The sequence below is a fragment of the Phalacrocorax aristotelis genome, chromosome 2, assembly GCF_949628215.1.
Source record: "Phalacrocorax aristotelis chromosome 2, bGulAri2.1, whole genome shotgun sequence".
NCBI classification, from domain to species: Eukaryota; Metazoa; Chordata; class Aves; order Suliformes; family Phalacrocoracidae; genus Phalacrocorax; species Phalacrocorax aristotelis.
The window spans coordinates 70540774-70559779 of record NC_134277.1 but is presented as its reverse complement, the minus strand read 5'-3'; the positions used below and the strand labels follow the sequence as shown (position 1 = coordinate 70559779).

At 38.7% G+C, this 19006-nt stretch overlaps 1 protein-coding gene and 1 long non-coding RNA gene across 3 annotated transcripts in view; one reads left to right on the top strand and one right to left on the bottom strand.

The window, feature by feature from the left end:
* The window catches only part of LOC142053008 (uncharacterized), a 52239-nt gene extending 42707 nt beyond the window's left edge, over positions 1–9532 (top strand). The window contains exons 3-4 of the long non-coding RNA XR_012659057.1: positions 3428–3485; positions 9452–9532. This is a non-coding gene — a long non-coding RNA (uncharacterized LOC142053008). The remainder of the gene's footprint in view (positions 1–3427; positions 3486–9451) is intronic.
* The window catches only part of CAP2 (cyclase associated actin cytoskeleton regulatory protein 2), a 69261-nt gene that overhangs the window by 35255 nt on the left and 15000 nt on the right, over positions 1–19006 (bottom strand). For both annotated transcript variants that reach the window (XM_075083993.1, XM_075083994.1), the window contains 2 exons: positions 18751–18851; positions 1450–1527 (listed from right to left, as the gene is read on the bottom strand). In XM_075083993.1, the coding sequence (XP_074940094.1) occupies positions 1450–1527; positions 18751–18851 (179 nt within the window). The remainder of the gene's footprint in view (positions 1–1449; positions 1528–18750; positions 18852–19006) is intronic.

Sequence of the window (19006 nt, the reverse complement as noted above, 5' to 3'; positions counted from 1 at the left end):
TCTGGATTGCTGGAGAATGTCTTTGTACATCTTTTTTTTTTTGCTTGTTTTGTTGCCATTTTTAAAATGAAAGTTTCTAAACTTTACAGTTGAAAAAATCTCAGACTCAAGGTCAGAAAGTTGTAAGGGTAAAAGTGGGGAGAAGCCATTGATATTCCCACTAGAAAAACAGAGAAAATCATACCGATAGCACATCAACACAGGAGGCCAAACAGCGAGCCCTAGCTTTCACTCTTACCAGACCTGGGACAATACCAACACTTCAGAACATCACATTACATTATGGGCCATTGGAAACTGCTCATTGGGGAATATTTTACCTATGAGCATGAAGAGTTTTGTGGGCCACTGGGTGCGATTGTATTCACAGCCAATATAAACGACTGCTTGAGGCCTGTACCAATGGGAATTTTGCCTGTTCTCTGTGAGTCATGACCCACTTTTACTCTCTGAGATCAGGGACAGCTGGAAAAACAACTGATCCTTTCTCCCTTGGAAGTCTATAAATCTAAAGTCTCGCCTGGAATATCTCTGGGTTTTTTTTTTCCCTTGAGTACCCTTGCTGTTAAAGCATACTGATTAGAAAAACTTTTAATTTCTGTCTCTGAAAACAATAGCGACAGCAAATTTCAATAATTTATACCAGTTGCAGAGAGTTCTGATTTGAAAATACAGGGTTTAATGAACTATGGAGCAGGGAGCTAGTGGAAAAAACAGAACTGAAGGCTATGGAGAGAATGTGCAAGTGAAGCCTTCATCCTCTGCACACTCCAAGAAGGAAGGTTCGAGGGTGGTCCCACAAAAGGGCTACATGATCGCTATTCCCAGGAATGATACAGTGCTATTGGCCAAAAAACTTGTGCCTTATAGAAACTACAAATGAGACTTCGTAACAACTCCACAGCTCCCCTGGGCTTTCTAGTTGTGATAGTTGCCACTAAAATAAGTATATAAATCAACTTGATATGAATTGTTTTTTTAAATTTTCTTTACAAAATGCTTTGCCTTCCTTCCAGAATTGGCCTAACCTGGACCTCAGCTTGGAGAATACTGAGTTTATGGGCCAGTATTGATTTTTCTCTCGCTAGCTGATCCCCTGACTTCAAAGTCTGTCATATAGTATCCCTGCGGGGCTAAGCAAAAACCCATTCTATTCCATGACATTTCCAGCTTCCAGAGAAACAGTGATCCCACTCACAGCTGTAAAGTGGAAATCTCATTTGGTTTCCTCAATGATCTTATATGTATTGGTACAGAAAAGGTTCTTAACTCTGAACCATGACTTTCTGATTATTACAGTGCCATGCTAATAACACTGAAAGCAAACCTCTGAGTGCACTGTATAAATATAGTAACAAATAAAAGCAAATGCAGGGATTGATATGAAACATAAGGGAACGCAGCCCTTTTAATAGACTGCCTCTTGAAATGCTAGGTCACTTTTCTTACCTCTTGAGGCTCTTGACATTGAGATGCTAACACCAGGAAAGATCTCTGCGCTTGGAAAGCAGCACGTACCATCTCTGCCTGTAACAAAAGGAGGAATATAAATTAAACCTTAGCCTGTAACCTCCAATACCTCTTCTTGGCAGCTGAAAGTCAAGTGTGACAGCTCAAATCTTTCTTGCTGCTTTTGATCTAAATCACAGCAACCCTGACTTAAAGAAATGTATTACAGTACTGGCTTAGCTATAAATTTTTTTGAAATCTAAGGTTAAGTTCCCTGTCTTTTTCAGGTAGGAAATAAAACGAATTGATGTGCAGTCTTTTGGTTATCATTTATAAGATTAGTCACAGGAGGACTTAATTTTAACACTTCAGAGAATGTCTAGGCATTTTAATGGTGATGTCTATACTCAAGTGCATGATAACAACTTATTACCACAGAGAATGGCAACCTGCAAACTTTCTGTTGAACTGGAACTTAGGCTGTAGTGATGCTTACAAAGAGTTGAGCTTGGCATATTTGCTGAGGGACTATGCTGTAATTCATTCCTTGCCTGTCCTCTGTGAGCAGACCCTAAGATCGATGGCTATGAGAGATGGTGGCTGAAGATTGTTGGGCAATTTTCCCCCACAGAACTCTAGATTTTGGGTTAAAGCTGCATCTGACAGCATGTTTACATGCTAATAGTGTGGATGGGAGGTAAATCTCTACACTGCCCGGTGTTCCCTACTATTCAAATTTCTGGTCGTTTTGGTTTTTTTGAACACTACACATTTTCTGTACATTATGAATGATGTACATTGATTGGAATCTAACCACTATTTCAGTATCACCTATACCTCATTCAAGTGGATGAGTAGTGACTAGGAGAAAGCATTATTGGTATAGAAAAGAACTATTCATAACTAGTATATTGCTAAATAAAAAACAAAAAACAAAACAAAACAAATGCTCTTAGGTTAATCTAATATGCATAGGTACATTTATAATAATTTTGTGAAGGGGTGGGGAAGCTCATGCTGTTTTTCCTTGGGGTTTCTTCAACCTAAAAAGAAAACAAGGAAATTTTATATACAGGCCTACGTGGATGCAACCTAAAATACATAAAGAGTCAGGAAGTTTGAAGTTATAGCAAAGTAAAACAGCCAAATTGTGTTTATTTATCTTAAAGTGTGATGGCATGAATAAAACATAATCTGTTAGGATGAAAATCACTGCAAGGAAGATGGTGAAAGAGGCCCAACTTGGCCAGTATTTGGGGCGAAGGGATGTTATGGTTTGACAAGCTGAGATTTGGAAGAGGGTAATCATCTCTATAAACAGATAAAGAAATAAATAAGAAGGCAAATTGTATGAGCATAGGAAACTTAAATTTTCCAGACATAGACATAAATACCATCAATAATAGCAAGGTTTAGATATTCGTAGACATTTCAGAAGATTGGCTTTTTGGTACAGCAACAAAGTGTGTGCTATTTTAAGCTTAGGGTTTTTGTGTGAGGAGGATCTTGCAGAACAGCTGACCAAAACCTAATGTTCTAGGAGGAAATTATTATGAATGGATTTGGTTCTTCTTAAATTGCAAGATGGGAAAAAATAAATCTATAGCTAAGGCTTGGTATTTTAGAATGGCAAACTTCTAGGAAAGAGAAAAATCAGTGAATGAAGATGACTGGCCTGAAGAACTTAATGTTTTGAATGCAGGAAAGGATGGATTTACATTAAAAATGGAAATAACCTATGCATGCTGGGCAGGAGGGAGAAATCGTAGGAAAGGGCTAGAGCATCTGAATGAATAAATAACAAAAGCAAGATACTAAGAATAGGTACAAAACCCGCAAAGAGTGGGAAGAGGCCTTGATTATCAAGCAGAAATTTTTGTCAGGCATTATAAAATATAGAAGCAAAGGAATGATGGATAAAGGCCTTGTTGAAATGTACCTTGCATGGAAAAGTAAAATGAAGCCATATTTTTTTTAGCTACTGGAACAAAGAAGAAGTAAAGTGATGAAGTGAGGCCATGGCAGTGACCTGAAGGGTAAGTTGGGCATGCCTACATTACTCTTGATGTTGTTGAATAAATGCCCTCCTGTTGTTGAAAAAATGCTTTTCCCCTATTTCAGGGAAGTTGATGTACATTGAAAGGGTAGCTACAGAGAATTATTGTAAATCAATGGGAGTTACATCGTTTGAAAGGGAAGTCAAATACAGGTAGCTTAGTGTGACAGAATTACTGGGTCCATATTATCTTTGTCCTAGAGTACTGAAGACACTGGCAGATGGAAGCGCAAGTAGAAAAGGTTTTACATATATCATTTGGAGGTAGTACCAGATGACAGAATTATGTCATGATGGATTGGGCAAATATGCCCAAGAAGAGGGGGAAAAAGTATGTCAAGCGATTTCATGGCTGTTAGTTTGACTTCAGCACCATGAGCGTTTCGAACAGATTTGAAATGAGTGATTAAAAACACATATGAAAATTAAAAATGGGAGAAATGACAATGGGATTATCTGTGGTTAGAATCATTGCTTTTAGGGATTGTTTACGGTTTTAAGTTTCTTAGACAAGGTTAATGTGTCAGATCTAGTATAGTTAGGTAATATATAAAATGGTTATTGTGGGTCCTCATACTTTAAGTGGAAATCATACAAATTAATATAAAAACTCTGAAGTTGGATAAAAAGCTGGATAAATGGAGACAACATAGGGTATATTACAGGTGGTATTATATGAAAAGAGGAAAGTTGCTAGTTGTGTTTCTCAGGGATTAGTGTTAGGAACCATCAATAAATTTATTAGTGTTCTAAGAACAAGAAATAGGTGTGCACTTGTAAAATTCTTGGGCAACACAAAGTTAGGAGGTTTTAATACTGTTAAGAAGGACTCACTTATCATTTGAGGAGAGTAAGACAACTTTGTTGGCACAGGTAATATGAATAGGATAAAGTTTAGCAGTCCTCCCCCCCGCCCCTTTAAAACAGTGCATAATTTTGGGTGTAAACACAGAACTGATTAATCGGAAATGCTGAAGACTGGAAAATGCAAGTATAAAAGCCAGGATGGTGCCTTTGTGAAAAGAGCTTACACAGTTCTACAATGGATGTAGCAAAATATTTTCAGTAGAGCTACAGAAGTGGAGAGGACCTCCTCTGGAATTCTGTGTAAAGCACTAGTCATCAGTGTTAAATAAAGATGAGCTTAAATCAGAATTTATGCAGACAAAACCTATTTGGATGTTTAGAGCAATATCTGTCATACAAAGATAAATTTTAAATTTCGCTTGTTTTGCTTAGCAACACGGTGGCTGAGGAATATGATGATTCTTTCTCATACAGAATGTAAGTAACAGAGAAGGAAGAAAATGGTAGCACCGGCACATGATTACAGGTCTGCAAACTGGGACATGCGTAATCGTAGTCTCAAATTTAAAAGGTTTCTAACTATCCAAAAAGTGGGGTTCAGAAGGGATCTTCCAAATTCCTACAAAGAACCAGCATTATTTTAGGAAGCTTTAAATGGATCACAAAATATGAGCAAAGTGCTCTTATAGAAAATTGTTTTGTGAGTTCTTGAACCTATACTGAGCTGGTAGCATCAATAAAGTTTGAAAAATGTGTCTGTCTGGCACTTGGTTTACGCTGCATTAAATCTATGCTTTTGGGTTCCCATCGGTCACTCATGGAGGCTGAGGAGGGCTTTTTCCTCCACTCAGAGTATAAAGTAACAACTGGTTTCTTGTCTGATTTTTCACCTCTTTCTGCTGAAGCACTGGAATTTGGTCAGAGCTGGAGACAGGCTGTTGGGTGATGTACACTGATGTTCCTAAAAGACTGACGTTCCTTGAGTATGCCTCATACACGTCTTGCTCATATGACCAATGTTAAAACTATTGTTGGATGTGGAATCAGGATGTACTTCTCCTCCAGACAATGTATTACTCTTTTATGTTTATTACTCCTCCTCCTCTACTGCAGAATGTGGCCAAGACCACTTTCTCAAAATGTCTGAGAGCTGTCTTTAAGAAATCTTCCACTACTGAGGGCACCCAAACCATTGGTAACACTTTGAGTTACCTCTGGTGCATTAAAAGTGTGGCTTTTTACATATTCTTATCCTAAATTTATTATAGGAATTTGCAAACGTTCGGTGATCTGTGGACTAGATATTGATTGCAAGGCTTGTGCTGTGTGCCCAAAATTTATCCAGCCCCAAAAGCTTTTAGTTGTGTAGGGATCAGAGCACTCACATCTCTCACCTTTGAATTTAAATCTTAACCAAAGGATCATACTAATGCAGATTTTTTGCATTTTACAAGCAGAATTTTATAATACTTCTGCCACAGTTACTTCCTTCTTTCTCCAACAGCATTAAAAATCGCCTTCTGGGTTTTACTGTTTCCAAGCATGCGGTACTTCTTTCCATGCATCCCATCAAAGTAATAGAAAAGCTTCATATCATTAAGAATGCATTAGTTCAGTCTATCACCATTCCAATTCTTTCTTGTCGTCTTTGAAATGTGACACTTCATTGCTACCTCCTTCTATTTAGCAGGCAGGCCATGTAACTAAGCAGACAGCACTATTTTTTATGGAGAAATGACTCTCATTAGAGCCTGGTATCCAGTGAAGACTAATGAGTGAAAATGGACCGGGGGGAGGATTTTTCTCAACAACTTCTGCAGCTCAGCCAAAAAATTGCCACAGAACAAATCAGCTGAAACTCCTTCAGTTAAAATGAATGATAGTAATGAAGCCTGAGTGTCAAAAATGCATGGGAATCATGAGTAAATTTATCAGAGTAGACTAGAACACAAGCTTGCACACATCTATCTGCAGATAGAAATGGGCATATTTTGGAGCAACAGGTAATTGACATCTAAAAACTCTGGGTAATCATTTTGGCATTCTTGGGATTATGCATGGACACAGCGATCACCAGACAGACTCCTCAGCTGAGGTGAATATTTTGAAGAAGGCGAGTTCCTCAAACCATTTCCTACTTTGCTTTTAGCAGTTTGTTCTAGGGGCTGGAGGAGACGGCTGTGACTGTGGACCTGAATGTCAGGACCGTGTGGCGTTCCATTCACCACCTCAGTTTCACCATCAGTAAAGTGTGGAATAAGGTGTCTTAATCCTATACCTCAGGTGTGTTTGATAGCTGGTGTAGGTGATTGATACGGTTGGAAGAGCCAAAGTCTGACATGTATGCGTCAGCCCAATTTCATGCCTGTTGAAACCTGTGGCTGACTACAGTGAGTGACCTCTCTGTCACCATCACAGTAACAACATAAACAGGCCTCTTCACAGTTAAGCCTGCAGAAGTTAATGGGGGAATCATACATATTTGGAAACCGTCTTTTTAATAGCAACTGGTTTAACTTACTCTGTCACAACACAATGCCAACTGCTGGTATTTCCCAGAAGCCACTGCTTGAGAAATTGCCAGAGGCTCTGTGAGAGATGTCTAATGGTGACAATGGTTCTGACCTGTTTGAAGTAGGGTATGGATTCCATCCAAACATGCACTGTTTCAGACTGAGTAGACATAGATGCACTGAACCTGAAGCTTAAACTACCAGTTTGCTTTAGTAAAGTTCAGTTCTCCAAAGCAGATGTGATTTTAGGATGTCTCTCTTCCTCATTTTAAATGTTTTATTCAGTCTAAGTTACCCATCACTCTGGTATCCAAGCACTAATAAATATAAATATTATTTATGCGACAACAGTTTGGCAAACTACAAGAAACAGGCACATGCATTCAGATCTCAAGTTACAAGTAAATTCAGTCTTTGAAAAAACAAACCAAACTAAATAGAAGAGAAACAAAGGATTTCCTAATGAAATTTAGTCAAGAAAATTACCCTATTGACCTGATAATATTAAATTTGTCAAATGTTATTATACTTAATAACATATTTCCTCAGAGTCAGAGCACTGAAAAGCATAATGTAAATATCAGAATCCACTGGACGTCTGTTGTTAGAGAATAATACACATCTGCATACATACATACACGCAAACATTAACAGTGATAACTTGCAAAACAAAAAACAGATTTATGTACATTTTGGATTTCTAAAATATACTTAATGACTTCATTCTGAAACAAAATAGTAAAGAGGACATGAGGGAAAAGAATTGGGATTTAGTGGTCCAGAGTTCCAGTTGTAGTTTCTGCAGAAATAATTCTGGGTCCTTTGGGATTAGCAAAAGACACAATGACTGACAGCAAATGACAACTACAGATGGAGCTTCACTATTATGAGCAAAGACCCCAGACTTTCTCTAAAAGGGACAGTACTGCCAGAGGAAGAGAAACAGTTTGTCCATTACATTCTGCTTTCAAGAGCCTCTTCAAAGTGAAGTGTTGAAGTGGCTGGTGGCTTGAAGAGAGAAGCAAGAAATGGAAAAAGAATGAAGTTTAGATTAAGTACGGGGCTGCCATAGAAACTATCCAGTCCAGATGAAGAGACAGTATTTATTTTGTACAGCTAATGGGCTGATAGAGATTTTTTTAAAACTGGGCCAAATGCTGAAGAGTCAGTGGCAGTATTCCACACAGACCACTTTACACTGGAAAAAGAAAAGGAAAGAAAGCAAAAAACCTGTCACCTTTCTCTTACTGGTCCATGCAGCAAACAGGGTTGAAATTCTAGTCAAAATTGAAGTCAATGGGAGATTTGCCACTGATTTAGATGGAGCCAGACACCACCCCAGATATTTTCTTTTCTATTTTCAGATAGATACATTTGACTACCACCAATCAGCTGTCCTCTATTAGGGTTTTTTTTAGCGTTTTTCAGCCTCCATGGCTATGTCTATATTAGGGAATATTTGCTAAAATTTCTCAGCACTGCTACTGCCTGTCCAGTACCAATCTAAGGTTATATCAGTGCTGGTCTCTCAAGCTGTTTATATCTGCCAGTGTGTTAAACACTGTGTCATGTAACTGTGCACAGCGCTAGCCAGTATTACTTATTTGTTGTTTCAGAGTTGCATCTGTATCTAGGTTCATTAACCTGACCTTTTAGTAAGTCTGGCTGTGACTTAAACCACTCAGAGCTCTTACAGCTTTTACCTCTGAAACCTTATTGGTCTTAAAGATCTTACAGTGCTAATGACATAAGACAGATCGATAGAATTCTTTGGGTTAAATTGTTGCTCATCTATCTGCCATTTTTTATTGCTCCATAAGAAACATGAACCATACGAAAGTACTGGAGTAAAGGGGTATTTAAAGCCACAACAGTTGCTTTTATATTAATTACAAAATTATTGCCTTGGATAAAGAATATACAGGTTCTTCCTCTTTTGCAGCAATACAATTTGCCCCTGTGTTCCAGAATTTCCTCTCCCAGTTTTGAGTGACATGAACTGTTCTGATTGATCTAAAGGGATTGTTAACTTTAAAACCTAATTAATACTATTTAAATGTCAGCTTTGTTAAATAATTAGCTATTAATCTTGGTAGCAGAAGCAGTCAGTTATTTTGTGCATCTGTCACTGATTCAAACAGATATAAATATTTGGCTGCAGGGCCATCGTGGCTACTGATTACCGCCAAGTGAAGCATTAGGAGATCATGTTCTCCAAAAACATCTCGAATAACCTCCAGCCACCAGAGGAGAAGTCCAGACCAAAGTTCTTGATTAGCTGACGCACCCCTAAAGCTCAGACTGCTTTTGTGTCTTCCAGATTCACAAATTCTTCATGAATCTCTTTTACAAAAGCCAAAAATTTGCAATTCTCTCAACCTCTGTTCATTTCAACTTTTACACAGAAGTTCCAAAACCAGATGTAGTGTATTGAGATTTAGGGACTCCAGAAGATTCAGCATAGAAAAACACTGAGAATTGTGTGCAAAAATAAGTAGTCCGCACATTACTGAAGATGTGGTCTATTTACAGACTAACGGGGGTGTATGTGTTTGTTTTCAATACCTTTCTTTTCTGAACAGATTTGAAGAAGTTCATGAATTCAAGTTTGCCATTTACATTGCAGACTGCTGTCTTCTGCAGAGTTGGTCACCTGCTGGAGATTTCAAAGCTGCCTCATTGCATAGCGCACAGTATTGGATCTACATGTTAAGGATTCCACATCAGTAGAAGGAAAAGATGCTATTGGCGCATTGCAACACCTGATCTTCCAGTCCCTGGTGCTTATCTATAGCTTGGACATCCCCAGAATTGATTGCCAGCTGTGCGGAATTTGTACTGTAATGTTCTGTCTTTATAATGCATAGTGGTAATCACAGAAACAAACAACAGTCTGATACAAACAGCCAAACACTTTAAGAACAAACATAAAAACATCATGAGAACAGATGGCTTCTCTACAGTGTAGAGGACACATCACTAAAATCTACACTAGGCCACCATTGTTGGTTGGAGCGTCTAATAACCAAAGACTGTCAAAGTATATTTTATGAGCTTTAGAGTATGAGTAACAGCAAATAGTGTTCAGCTGGTTTTGATCTGCCTCCAATTTGTCCCCAGGACTTCTGAGGTGAAAAGCTAACACTGTAAAAGAATGACAGCTCAGAAAAGTATGCAATTTTCCAGGGGGGATTAATTTAACTAATGACATTATGGGAATATCCTTTGTAACACATGTCAAAGTTTATGTCACGACAAAGTTGTAATTTTTTTTTGAATCAGCATTATGGAGAATAGATAGAAAGCACCCCAACCTGCACAGGCCACAATCTTCCTGAGAAAGCTCTCATAGCTCTTCAACTTGACTAGCCTGCAAAAGCAAGCAGGTTTCTCAAAGAGATGGGAAAGGAAAACCAGCTTGCTTTAAGATTTAATTACAGAATAGAAACTGTGTGAAGTTTCACAGACTTCCAAAGCTTCTAGTTTCTACTATTACTTTGAGCTACACTGTGTATCTCTGAAAGTGTGCATTAGTTCCTTAAATAAACAGGAACCTCATACAATGTACTGAACAGATGAAGTCCAAACTTTGGCTATTATCAAGATCAACCATTTTGTAAATTAAGGTTCCTTTTTTGTTCCCATGGACATCTGAGTTCAGAATTCTTTGGAGGGCACAGTTGCCTGTGTCAAGGAATTATTTGTGGAGAGACCTAATTTCCCTGAGGAAAGACAAAGCTGCATTTCCTACGTGGAACAGACGCTGTAAGCCATCACATCAGACAACCAGAGAGATCTGAGATCTGCAGGTCTCATTGTCAGCTGTACAGATGCGCTTTTGCCTGCACTGGCTGCAGGCACTCCAGTTATTTCTCGGATGGGCTGTTTTGCCCCTGAGGTCTGCTGCTAAGGAGTCCCACTCTCTCTCCCCAGCTATTCTCTCAGAAGCCTTCCCCAGTGGAGGTCCAAATCCATGCTGAGGAAATTTCAGAAAAGGCTTTATGATTTCACAGGTTTAGGATGTGATTCATGTGCCCTGATTTAATAAGTTCTAGGAACTTCAGATGCTTATCTCTGTAAATTAAAAGGTTGCAGCAATGACTGAGGTATCAATTCGTAAATATTGTTTTGTCAGTGTTCACTGGGCACCCTACTGAGGAGCTGATTCCTTGACCCTCTGTACCTGACAAATACCGAATTCCCTGATACAAAGACTGGAGAACAATCCATTTCTAAGAAGTTGCACTGTCTTTAGAGAGAGTACCAGAATCTGTCTCCTTGTAACTTCACTTCCACTTTTATCACCCCGAAAGAATCCCAGACCCTGACCAAAATGTGCTAACATGGAAGGAATTTCGAAGCTTAAAGCTGGCACATCTACAATGATATTTAAGGTTTCTTCCCACCTGAACCATGCTTTCCTTTTCAGAGGTGCTAAATACCAAAAGCCTACATTTACCTGGACCGGGGGCCTCAGCCTCTCTGAGAGGCAAAGTAGTTATCTACATGCCCACTGTCGTGATTGTAAAGCAGATCTGACCTATGGTGGTTTTTTTTTAAAACAGAACATGTATTAAAGCAACAAGAAATAAATATTTCGGCCTCAGAGATCTACTTCAAGATTCTAAACCAATCTTTTTGTTATAGCTTTGTGATTTAGAATAAAACATGCAATCAAACTTATGAAACAAAATAGCAAAAATTAAACTGCTTTGCAGTTCAGATTAATTATGGAAATATATAGGTCAATTTATGGATGTCAATGGACTAACAGAAGTTAGCAGTGACAGTGACATGGTTTCATCTGTCCTAATGGACTCTTCAATATTCAGAAATCTGGCCATATTGATCACGCAATTCATACTGGATAAAAAGAGACAATACACATTTGTGGCCACATTCTACCCTCATCACTCCTGACAGCGCTCCCAGCTTATTTAAAACAACATTCAAACCGTGCATTGGTTTCCCTTGTGGCTTAATTCTCATTATTCACTGGACTCCTTTTTACTAGAAACTGACTGAAGAGCCAGATTCTGAGCTCATTGTTTGGTTTTTTGCTGACTACAATGAACAGCCTTCTCAGTTTCCAAGCCCAGCATTTCTATACACTCAAAACAGTTGCAACCACCAACTAGCAAAATAAAAGCAGGTCAGGGATGGGGAGGCAGGATGAGTGAAAAGAGTGTGCACGTGCTTTTCAGAAAGAATGAGACTGAAAATTAATAAAAGACTGGCTCATAGCCTGTAGCAACAAATGACATCAATGAAGCATGGGAGATGTGTGTCCCAAAACAGAAAAAAATGTAAAAAAAAAAAAAAAGAACACTCATGGATGTATATTTCTCAGCTTGAAATAAATGGGCTTAAATAATGTTACTACTCCAACTTGAAAAATCATAATTCTTTGCCAGAGAAATAGGAACCATGAGTACCAATGCCAGTAAAGAGGGTTTTCAGTCACAAGAGGTTCATGCTGGTGACAAAAACAGGGATATTTTCTCTCTGCTCCTCTGTCCTGGTTTTCCTGATGAAACACCACAGTTTAATTTGCCAGTGGCTCACTGGAAATCACTGCTGTAAGAACCACAGACCTCACTGTTCTGAGGCTCGGTGCCTGAAATGACTGCCACCTATGTGCTCCCAATCCCAGACTCCTTTGAATCAGAGAGAAAAGTGAAAAGACTGATTACCTTATCCAGGCTTCCTCATGGACCTTGGATCTGTGCCAGCTCCATGTCACCAATCCTCCCTAATAAGTTTCTCCCTACTTTACACTGGCAAGTGTCCTATGTCATGACTTTGCAACAGGCTCATTGAGACACTTTCATGCTGTATTTGTGGCCATGAGTGCAGCTGGTCCACACACTAAAGCCACCCATCATTTAGCTAGCTAATTTAGCCACATAATTTTATCACCTTATGATTTTTGCTTAGGCTGCCGGAGTGGTTTTCAACCTGTGGGGCACTTATGCCTCTAGTTTTATACACTGCTCCTGGAAAACCACCAAGAAAACCAGGTTTCCTGTTAGTAGACTCAAATTTGCTCTTAAAGGGCTTCAATGAAAAATTTTTAGAGGATAGGAAAATTAGCATGAGCTAGCCCATATGATCAGTTCTGATGTAGACTTCAAATGGCTGAAAATATAATGTATGCCTTGATTAATTGCTCCAATCATTAATTAAATTAATTGGTAAAATGTGGACCTTAAATCTAGTCTGAACAGTGGATATTATTCTGAATTCATCCTGTCGATTAAAGAGCTCTTCACTATCGTAATTTTTTTTATATGAACAAGTTATCTTTTAACAATTTCTTGGGCAAACATGATGGAGTTTTCTTTGATTTTGCATTGCACATAAGGTTTCCCGCTCAAATCACTCTGATACCTTTTTCCTGGCATCCTTTGGAGATCAGGAAATCCCATTGTACTGGGGAACCACATACAGATATAATCCCTGCTTTTAGAGGCCAACAGTTTTAGACCATTACTCCAAAAATGGTCCCTCATCAACCGCACTTGTTTGAAATCAACATAGCTACTTATAGGTTTAGTCAGGAACTACTCCTTATGCAAAGAAGCCCCATGAGAACAGGTTATGAAGAACTGTTGACAGTCTTGACTGTTTGTGTTTCTGATTCCTTATGTTTCTGACTTAGAAAATGCCATATGGAACATTCTTATTATATATTACCACCACCACCCCCCTAAATTTACAGGTGCATGTTTCTCATGCCAGCAACACACAACGAAAGGCCCAGTGTTGGCCACCGTGGCATGTATTTTTTAATAGAGTCTGTTTGACTTCTGTCTCTTCTTTGTCTTTTTAATTAAGAAGAAAAGCAAGTGGTATTTACTGCAATGTCAGTGTCAAGAAACTAACAGCCCGATCCATCTCCCATCAAAATTAATGGAAAAACTCCCACTCTTTCAGGTGGTGTTGGTCTACACTTGCAATGGACAGGTTCTTCATGCTCAGGAGCCATCTTTATTCCCAACCAGGTGTCTAACAGTCAGACAGGTGCAACCAGGACTGCACACCACTGCATCTGACCCAGTAAACCCTGCTTGTTTTGAAAGCCAGACCCAATCCCTAGACCACAAGTGAGGTCGTCCTTTGGAACAGAGCAATCAAAATTTGTAAAGCTCCTAAAAATGATACTTTTTCTGGATTAACCACTTGTCTACATAATGCATATTGCATTTTCATCTTTCTTGTGATATTAAAGTGAACATTCTTTATTGCTAATGTGATTAAGCATCTTCTAGCACACATACAGGGTGAGAAATATAGCTGAATTTGCATTACAAAATCAACTTTAATACTGATAGATTTCCAAGGCTGCTTTTTTGATTAATGATTATTTGGGTTTTTTTCACTTTTGGTGGAGAGCAATGCTGTTTTCTACACTTAGTCTCTTCCTTTCAGCTGAGTGCATTTTCTACGCTATAAAAAATATTTGTCTTTTTATTCTTTTTTATGTATTCCATTTTTCCCAGTCCTGTGGTAGTTACGTGGTTTGGTGTTTATTTCATATAGCAGAAAATGCCTCTCACAGAAATGCAAAGGCAGCCTGACAGCAAGCTTCTCTTTGGGCATGTTGACATCATCCTCCTCTCTGAGCTCTAATTCAACTTTCAACACAATGCTTAAAACCGCACAGCCTCTGGGCACAAAAGATGAACACGAGAGTACACTTGTGCATTCTGTTGCCCTGTAAGCAAATTGCCTTGTTAATGAGGAATCAGTCAAATAATGGGTTTGATAGTCTGTGTTTAGATTAGGTAAGATAAAGCGCAAAAGTGTTTTTTGGTGTATCGCAGAGAGCAGCACATCCTGTTCAAGGTTCAGGGCTATGAAAGTCATTGATTAATTCTTCAACAATTCTCACAAGAAAAGACAAGGTACAGCTACTTCATGTGTAGTAACTACGCTTTGATAAAAATGAGGAAGCTAGGATTTTTTAACTGCACAGATAGGCCGGACCAGAGCTGCACTTTGCAAAGTGCATATATATACCTCATAAAAGACAACCCTGCTTTCAGCTGTCTGTCTATATTTACATGGACTATGCCTGAGAGGAGGAGAGGAGAATGCCATTGCTTTCATGTAACAGACAAGGAAAAGCAACTCTGTGGGTATGTGCACACGAACGATGTTTGTGGGGTAAACATTGCTTATGATAACAAATCAGTGCATGCACACAGAGAACCCCTGCAGACTGGATAACGTGGTGTGGATTGCTGCTTCCTGCTATCTTGTTCCAGTAGTCATACATGTAATGAATTGTATCTAAACTCTCTCCCAATAAGCAGCAAGCTCACCAACAGCCTTTTTATTTCTGAATGTACCGAACGCACAATGTAGTTGGTTGTCTGTCTGAGCTCTGCATTTCAGCAGCTGAAAGTTGATGGAAGAGAGGACGGAAAAGGCATTCATATTTCTGTAGTTTTCTTTTCCAAGCTAAATAGCTTGGATGAGAGAAGAGGGCACATAACTGCATCACTCAGACAATCTGTTCTTTCAACTGTTGGGGTTGGGAGGTTAAAAGATTTTTATAAATAAGCAATAAAAAAAAAGGCAAGTATTAGTTTCTCTGTTCGATAGGAAGGCTGTAATTCTCCTCTGCTCTGAACTACATAAAATACTGAAATATGGAAATTTTACGTTATCTGTCCTTCTCTTCTAGAACTAGTACATTCTCTTCTTATCATTATGTCTCATCTGGTACACTATTCAAACTCCAGCCAACATATTCCACCACTTGAGATATCACATAAACAAAAACAATGTGAAGAAGTTCATAATAAACACATCACAAAAACCTGCTTCTTGGCCTTCTAAAATCTTGCTTGCTTTGCTCTGGCAGGGCACAGAGCACATCAAATCTGCTTGACCAGTTTCCTCACTGAGACACAATCTGAAGGCAGACTGTGTCTTCCACAGGCAGCTCTTTGTCATCCTCAGCACATTTTCTCTAGCGGTGGATGCATCTGGGCAGAATGATGGGACTCATCTCTCTGGGATCCAGCAACCTGCCAGTGCTATCCTATCTGATGGGTGTAAGAGAACTGCCTATGCTGTAGACCCACAACCTATTTTATACTGCTTTTGAATTTCTCTTGTTCTGACAGAAGAATGGCTCAGTGTTGGCACACTTGGTAAATCAACATCAGAGCTGTTACAACCTGTAATAGTTGGTGACAGCCTCCAAGACACTGGTATGTCAGGCCAAAGACAGCTGGTTGGCAGCAGTCCTGGCCATACTCACTCTTTCACTGACTTCCCATGCTCTGTAGTTATTACATGGACAGCGGAAAGTGGTTTCATAAAATCTGTGCCGTAGGGAACTTTGCATTTCATAGAAATATCCATATAATCACCAGATTTTTATTCCACAGTGACAGGACAGGAAATGGCTCTCATCTTAACTGCTTAGGATAATTTGCTTTAAAGAGACAAAGTAAAACCCTATGCATTCTCTCTGTCTTCTAAAAAGTGGTTCTTTAATGCAGTTGACCTCAGAGATTCACCACTGTAAAATCTGTACAAATTACACCACCGTAAAGGTACAAATACTGTAATTTGAATGAGAAATATGCTGCTCTCAAGATTGAGTCTAAGCAGAACTCTTCTTTGATAAACTAATCTTTGTAAAATCCACCCCACTGCTCTGTTGAACAGAGCCAGCAGCTAGCTATTATTTCTCTTTTTTATTTTGTTCTCTTTCAATAGCCTATTTAGAGTACAGCACACTGGAAAAATAGGAATGGGGCTCCCAACAGATATTAGTTATGGCTGTATTCTTCCTTTTGCCAGAAACACAAACCACAAAATCCTTACAGCAATCAGCACAAAACACATCACGTTAAATCCCTCATTTCTTCAGCATAGTATGAAGTCTCTCTTTCTCTCATATTACCATTCTGACCAGTCAGGTATGCGAGGTTTTTCTAGGCAACAGGTGTTTTTTGAAATAAAATACAACCTTCCCTTCAGCTCATTATGTGAAAGAGACAGCAGCTGCAAGTATAATGCTGAGGACACATGGTCTGTAAGACACCCAGAAGAAAAATACTCCTTGTTCCACTTGTTAAGGTAAAGCACAGATGTTGCTTCAGTGATAAGCATGAGCATAAGGCAACCACAGTCTGCTTCATGTTGTAAATTCAGAATCTAAGATTTCAGAATATTTAGTAGGCTGCAATCAGAATCACCGGTTTCTTTATGTAAGGGAAAGTGGTATATGTCTAATGTTATAGTCTTAACAAATACTCCTTATCACAGTTTGCATTACGCTATCATCAACAATATGCCAGGGACTCTCCACAGACCTGGCAGATAAATTATTAATAATCTTTCATATGGACTCCATTACAAGTGTCAAATAGCGAGAAATGCATAAATTAATACACGTACTGATTTAAATATTTACAGATAGTGTATATTTAAAGGTTTTAGTAATTTAGAATGTTAAATGCAATTTTTTCCCCTGCTTAGTGTTGGTACTAAGGCTATTTCTGTGTCTCAGATCTAGACTGTTGAGAAATTAACTGCAAAATAATGGTGTCTAATGAGTGCAATGACCAAAGCTAGAACCAATCCTTTCCATGGAGCAATTCTCTGCTCAGTTAGGTTGATAATCCCCCCCCTTCCCCAGTTTATTAATTTTTCCCTAATTTCTTATAAGAACAAAGTACATATACTGTAGCTTATAATATAACTGTTATGGTGAAAAGGTTTCTTCAAATAAAAAGAACGTGCAGCATTTCCTTAGAAATACAAAGATCCTCTAGAACTGCCTGATCTCCTCACTCCATCCAGTTTTCTAGGCCTAACTAGGTCAGAAACTCTACCCTACAAACAAGAAATTATAACACCATGGAGAAAAACACATTTCACAGAATAATCCCAGAGCTCTTGCTCTGTGAGTAGACAGGCTACTTTGGCTGTGTTGCAAAGTATTTATGCTGGCCTTGCAGCATAAGTCCCAGTAGCTTGCAGGACTGCATGTTTTTCTGGCTACAGTGTTTGTTATGTGGAGCAGCAGCTGCAATGAATTGGGAAATGTACACATGGAGAAAGGCCTGATGGCATGCATCTACTAGAAAAAGTCAAAAGCTTCACACTCTTTCAGATCCATCTCAAACTGACCCTTGATCTTTTGTGTGTGTGGGTTTTTTTTGCAAAATCTATATTGGTAAGCTGTTGGTAGACGAGTCCATCCTTTTTCATTCTATCACCACCAGTTTTAGAGAAGATAGGCTTAAAAACTAAAATGAAACCAACAAGCTCTGATCACAAGATATTGTAAGGTTACTAAGTAATTTCATCATGAAAATGATAGCATAGTACTTCCTTGCTGTGACATATGTGGTAAAAAAGGGTCATTTAAATAGCTGACATACTCATTTTAGTTTGCTATGTTGTTCCAAATGAAACAGATGTGAATAATAAAAACAAACAATCAAAAGAACAAAAACTCTACATTAACTGGAATGATGGTACATGTGCCTATAAAACAACCACAAGAAGTTATCACTGCTGGGACCCACCAATTGTTTGCTACTCATTTGTTGACTCGTTTTCTTAATTGTGTTCCTGTCCTGCAAAGAGCTTAGGGGCCAACAGGACAATTCCAATTGCTTGTGATGGAGAATATTTATATATTTTGCATAGTATGGTCTTCAGCCTTTGGTGCTGTAGAAGGGGAGCAGCCTCTTCTTATGAATCCATACAGCCTTTTGCCCTTCCTGAACCAAATGACCTCAGCGTGTTATGCCAGGTTATTACTACTACAAAGGCTAATAATTCAGAGTACTGCTATTATGATTCTCCTCTACTCAGCAGTCAAGGCTGATCACGCAGATTCCAAGACTTGCACACTTATATCATGGGGAGAAAATCTGAGTAAATACTCACATGTGTCTTCACGTCACCCTCAAGAATCTTGCTGTACCTGAGAAACTCAGCAACACTTCCATTTAGCAGCCTATCAAAGGCTTCAACATATGGTGCTATGCCTATAGAAGAAGAGCATTCCATTATAATGGGTTCATAAAGTACATAATGCATAGGATATTCCTTTGTTGCAGACGGATGAGAAATACCATAGAAACGGGGGAAATTGCTGTAATTTAATTTCTGCAATACTCATTTATTTGTGAAATCAGTGAAA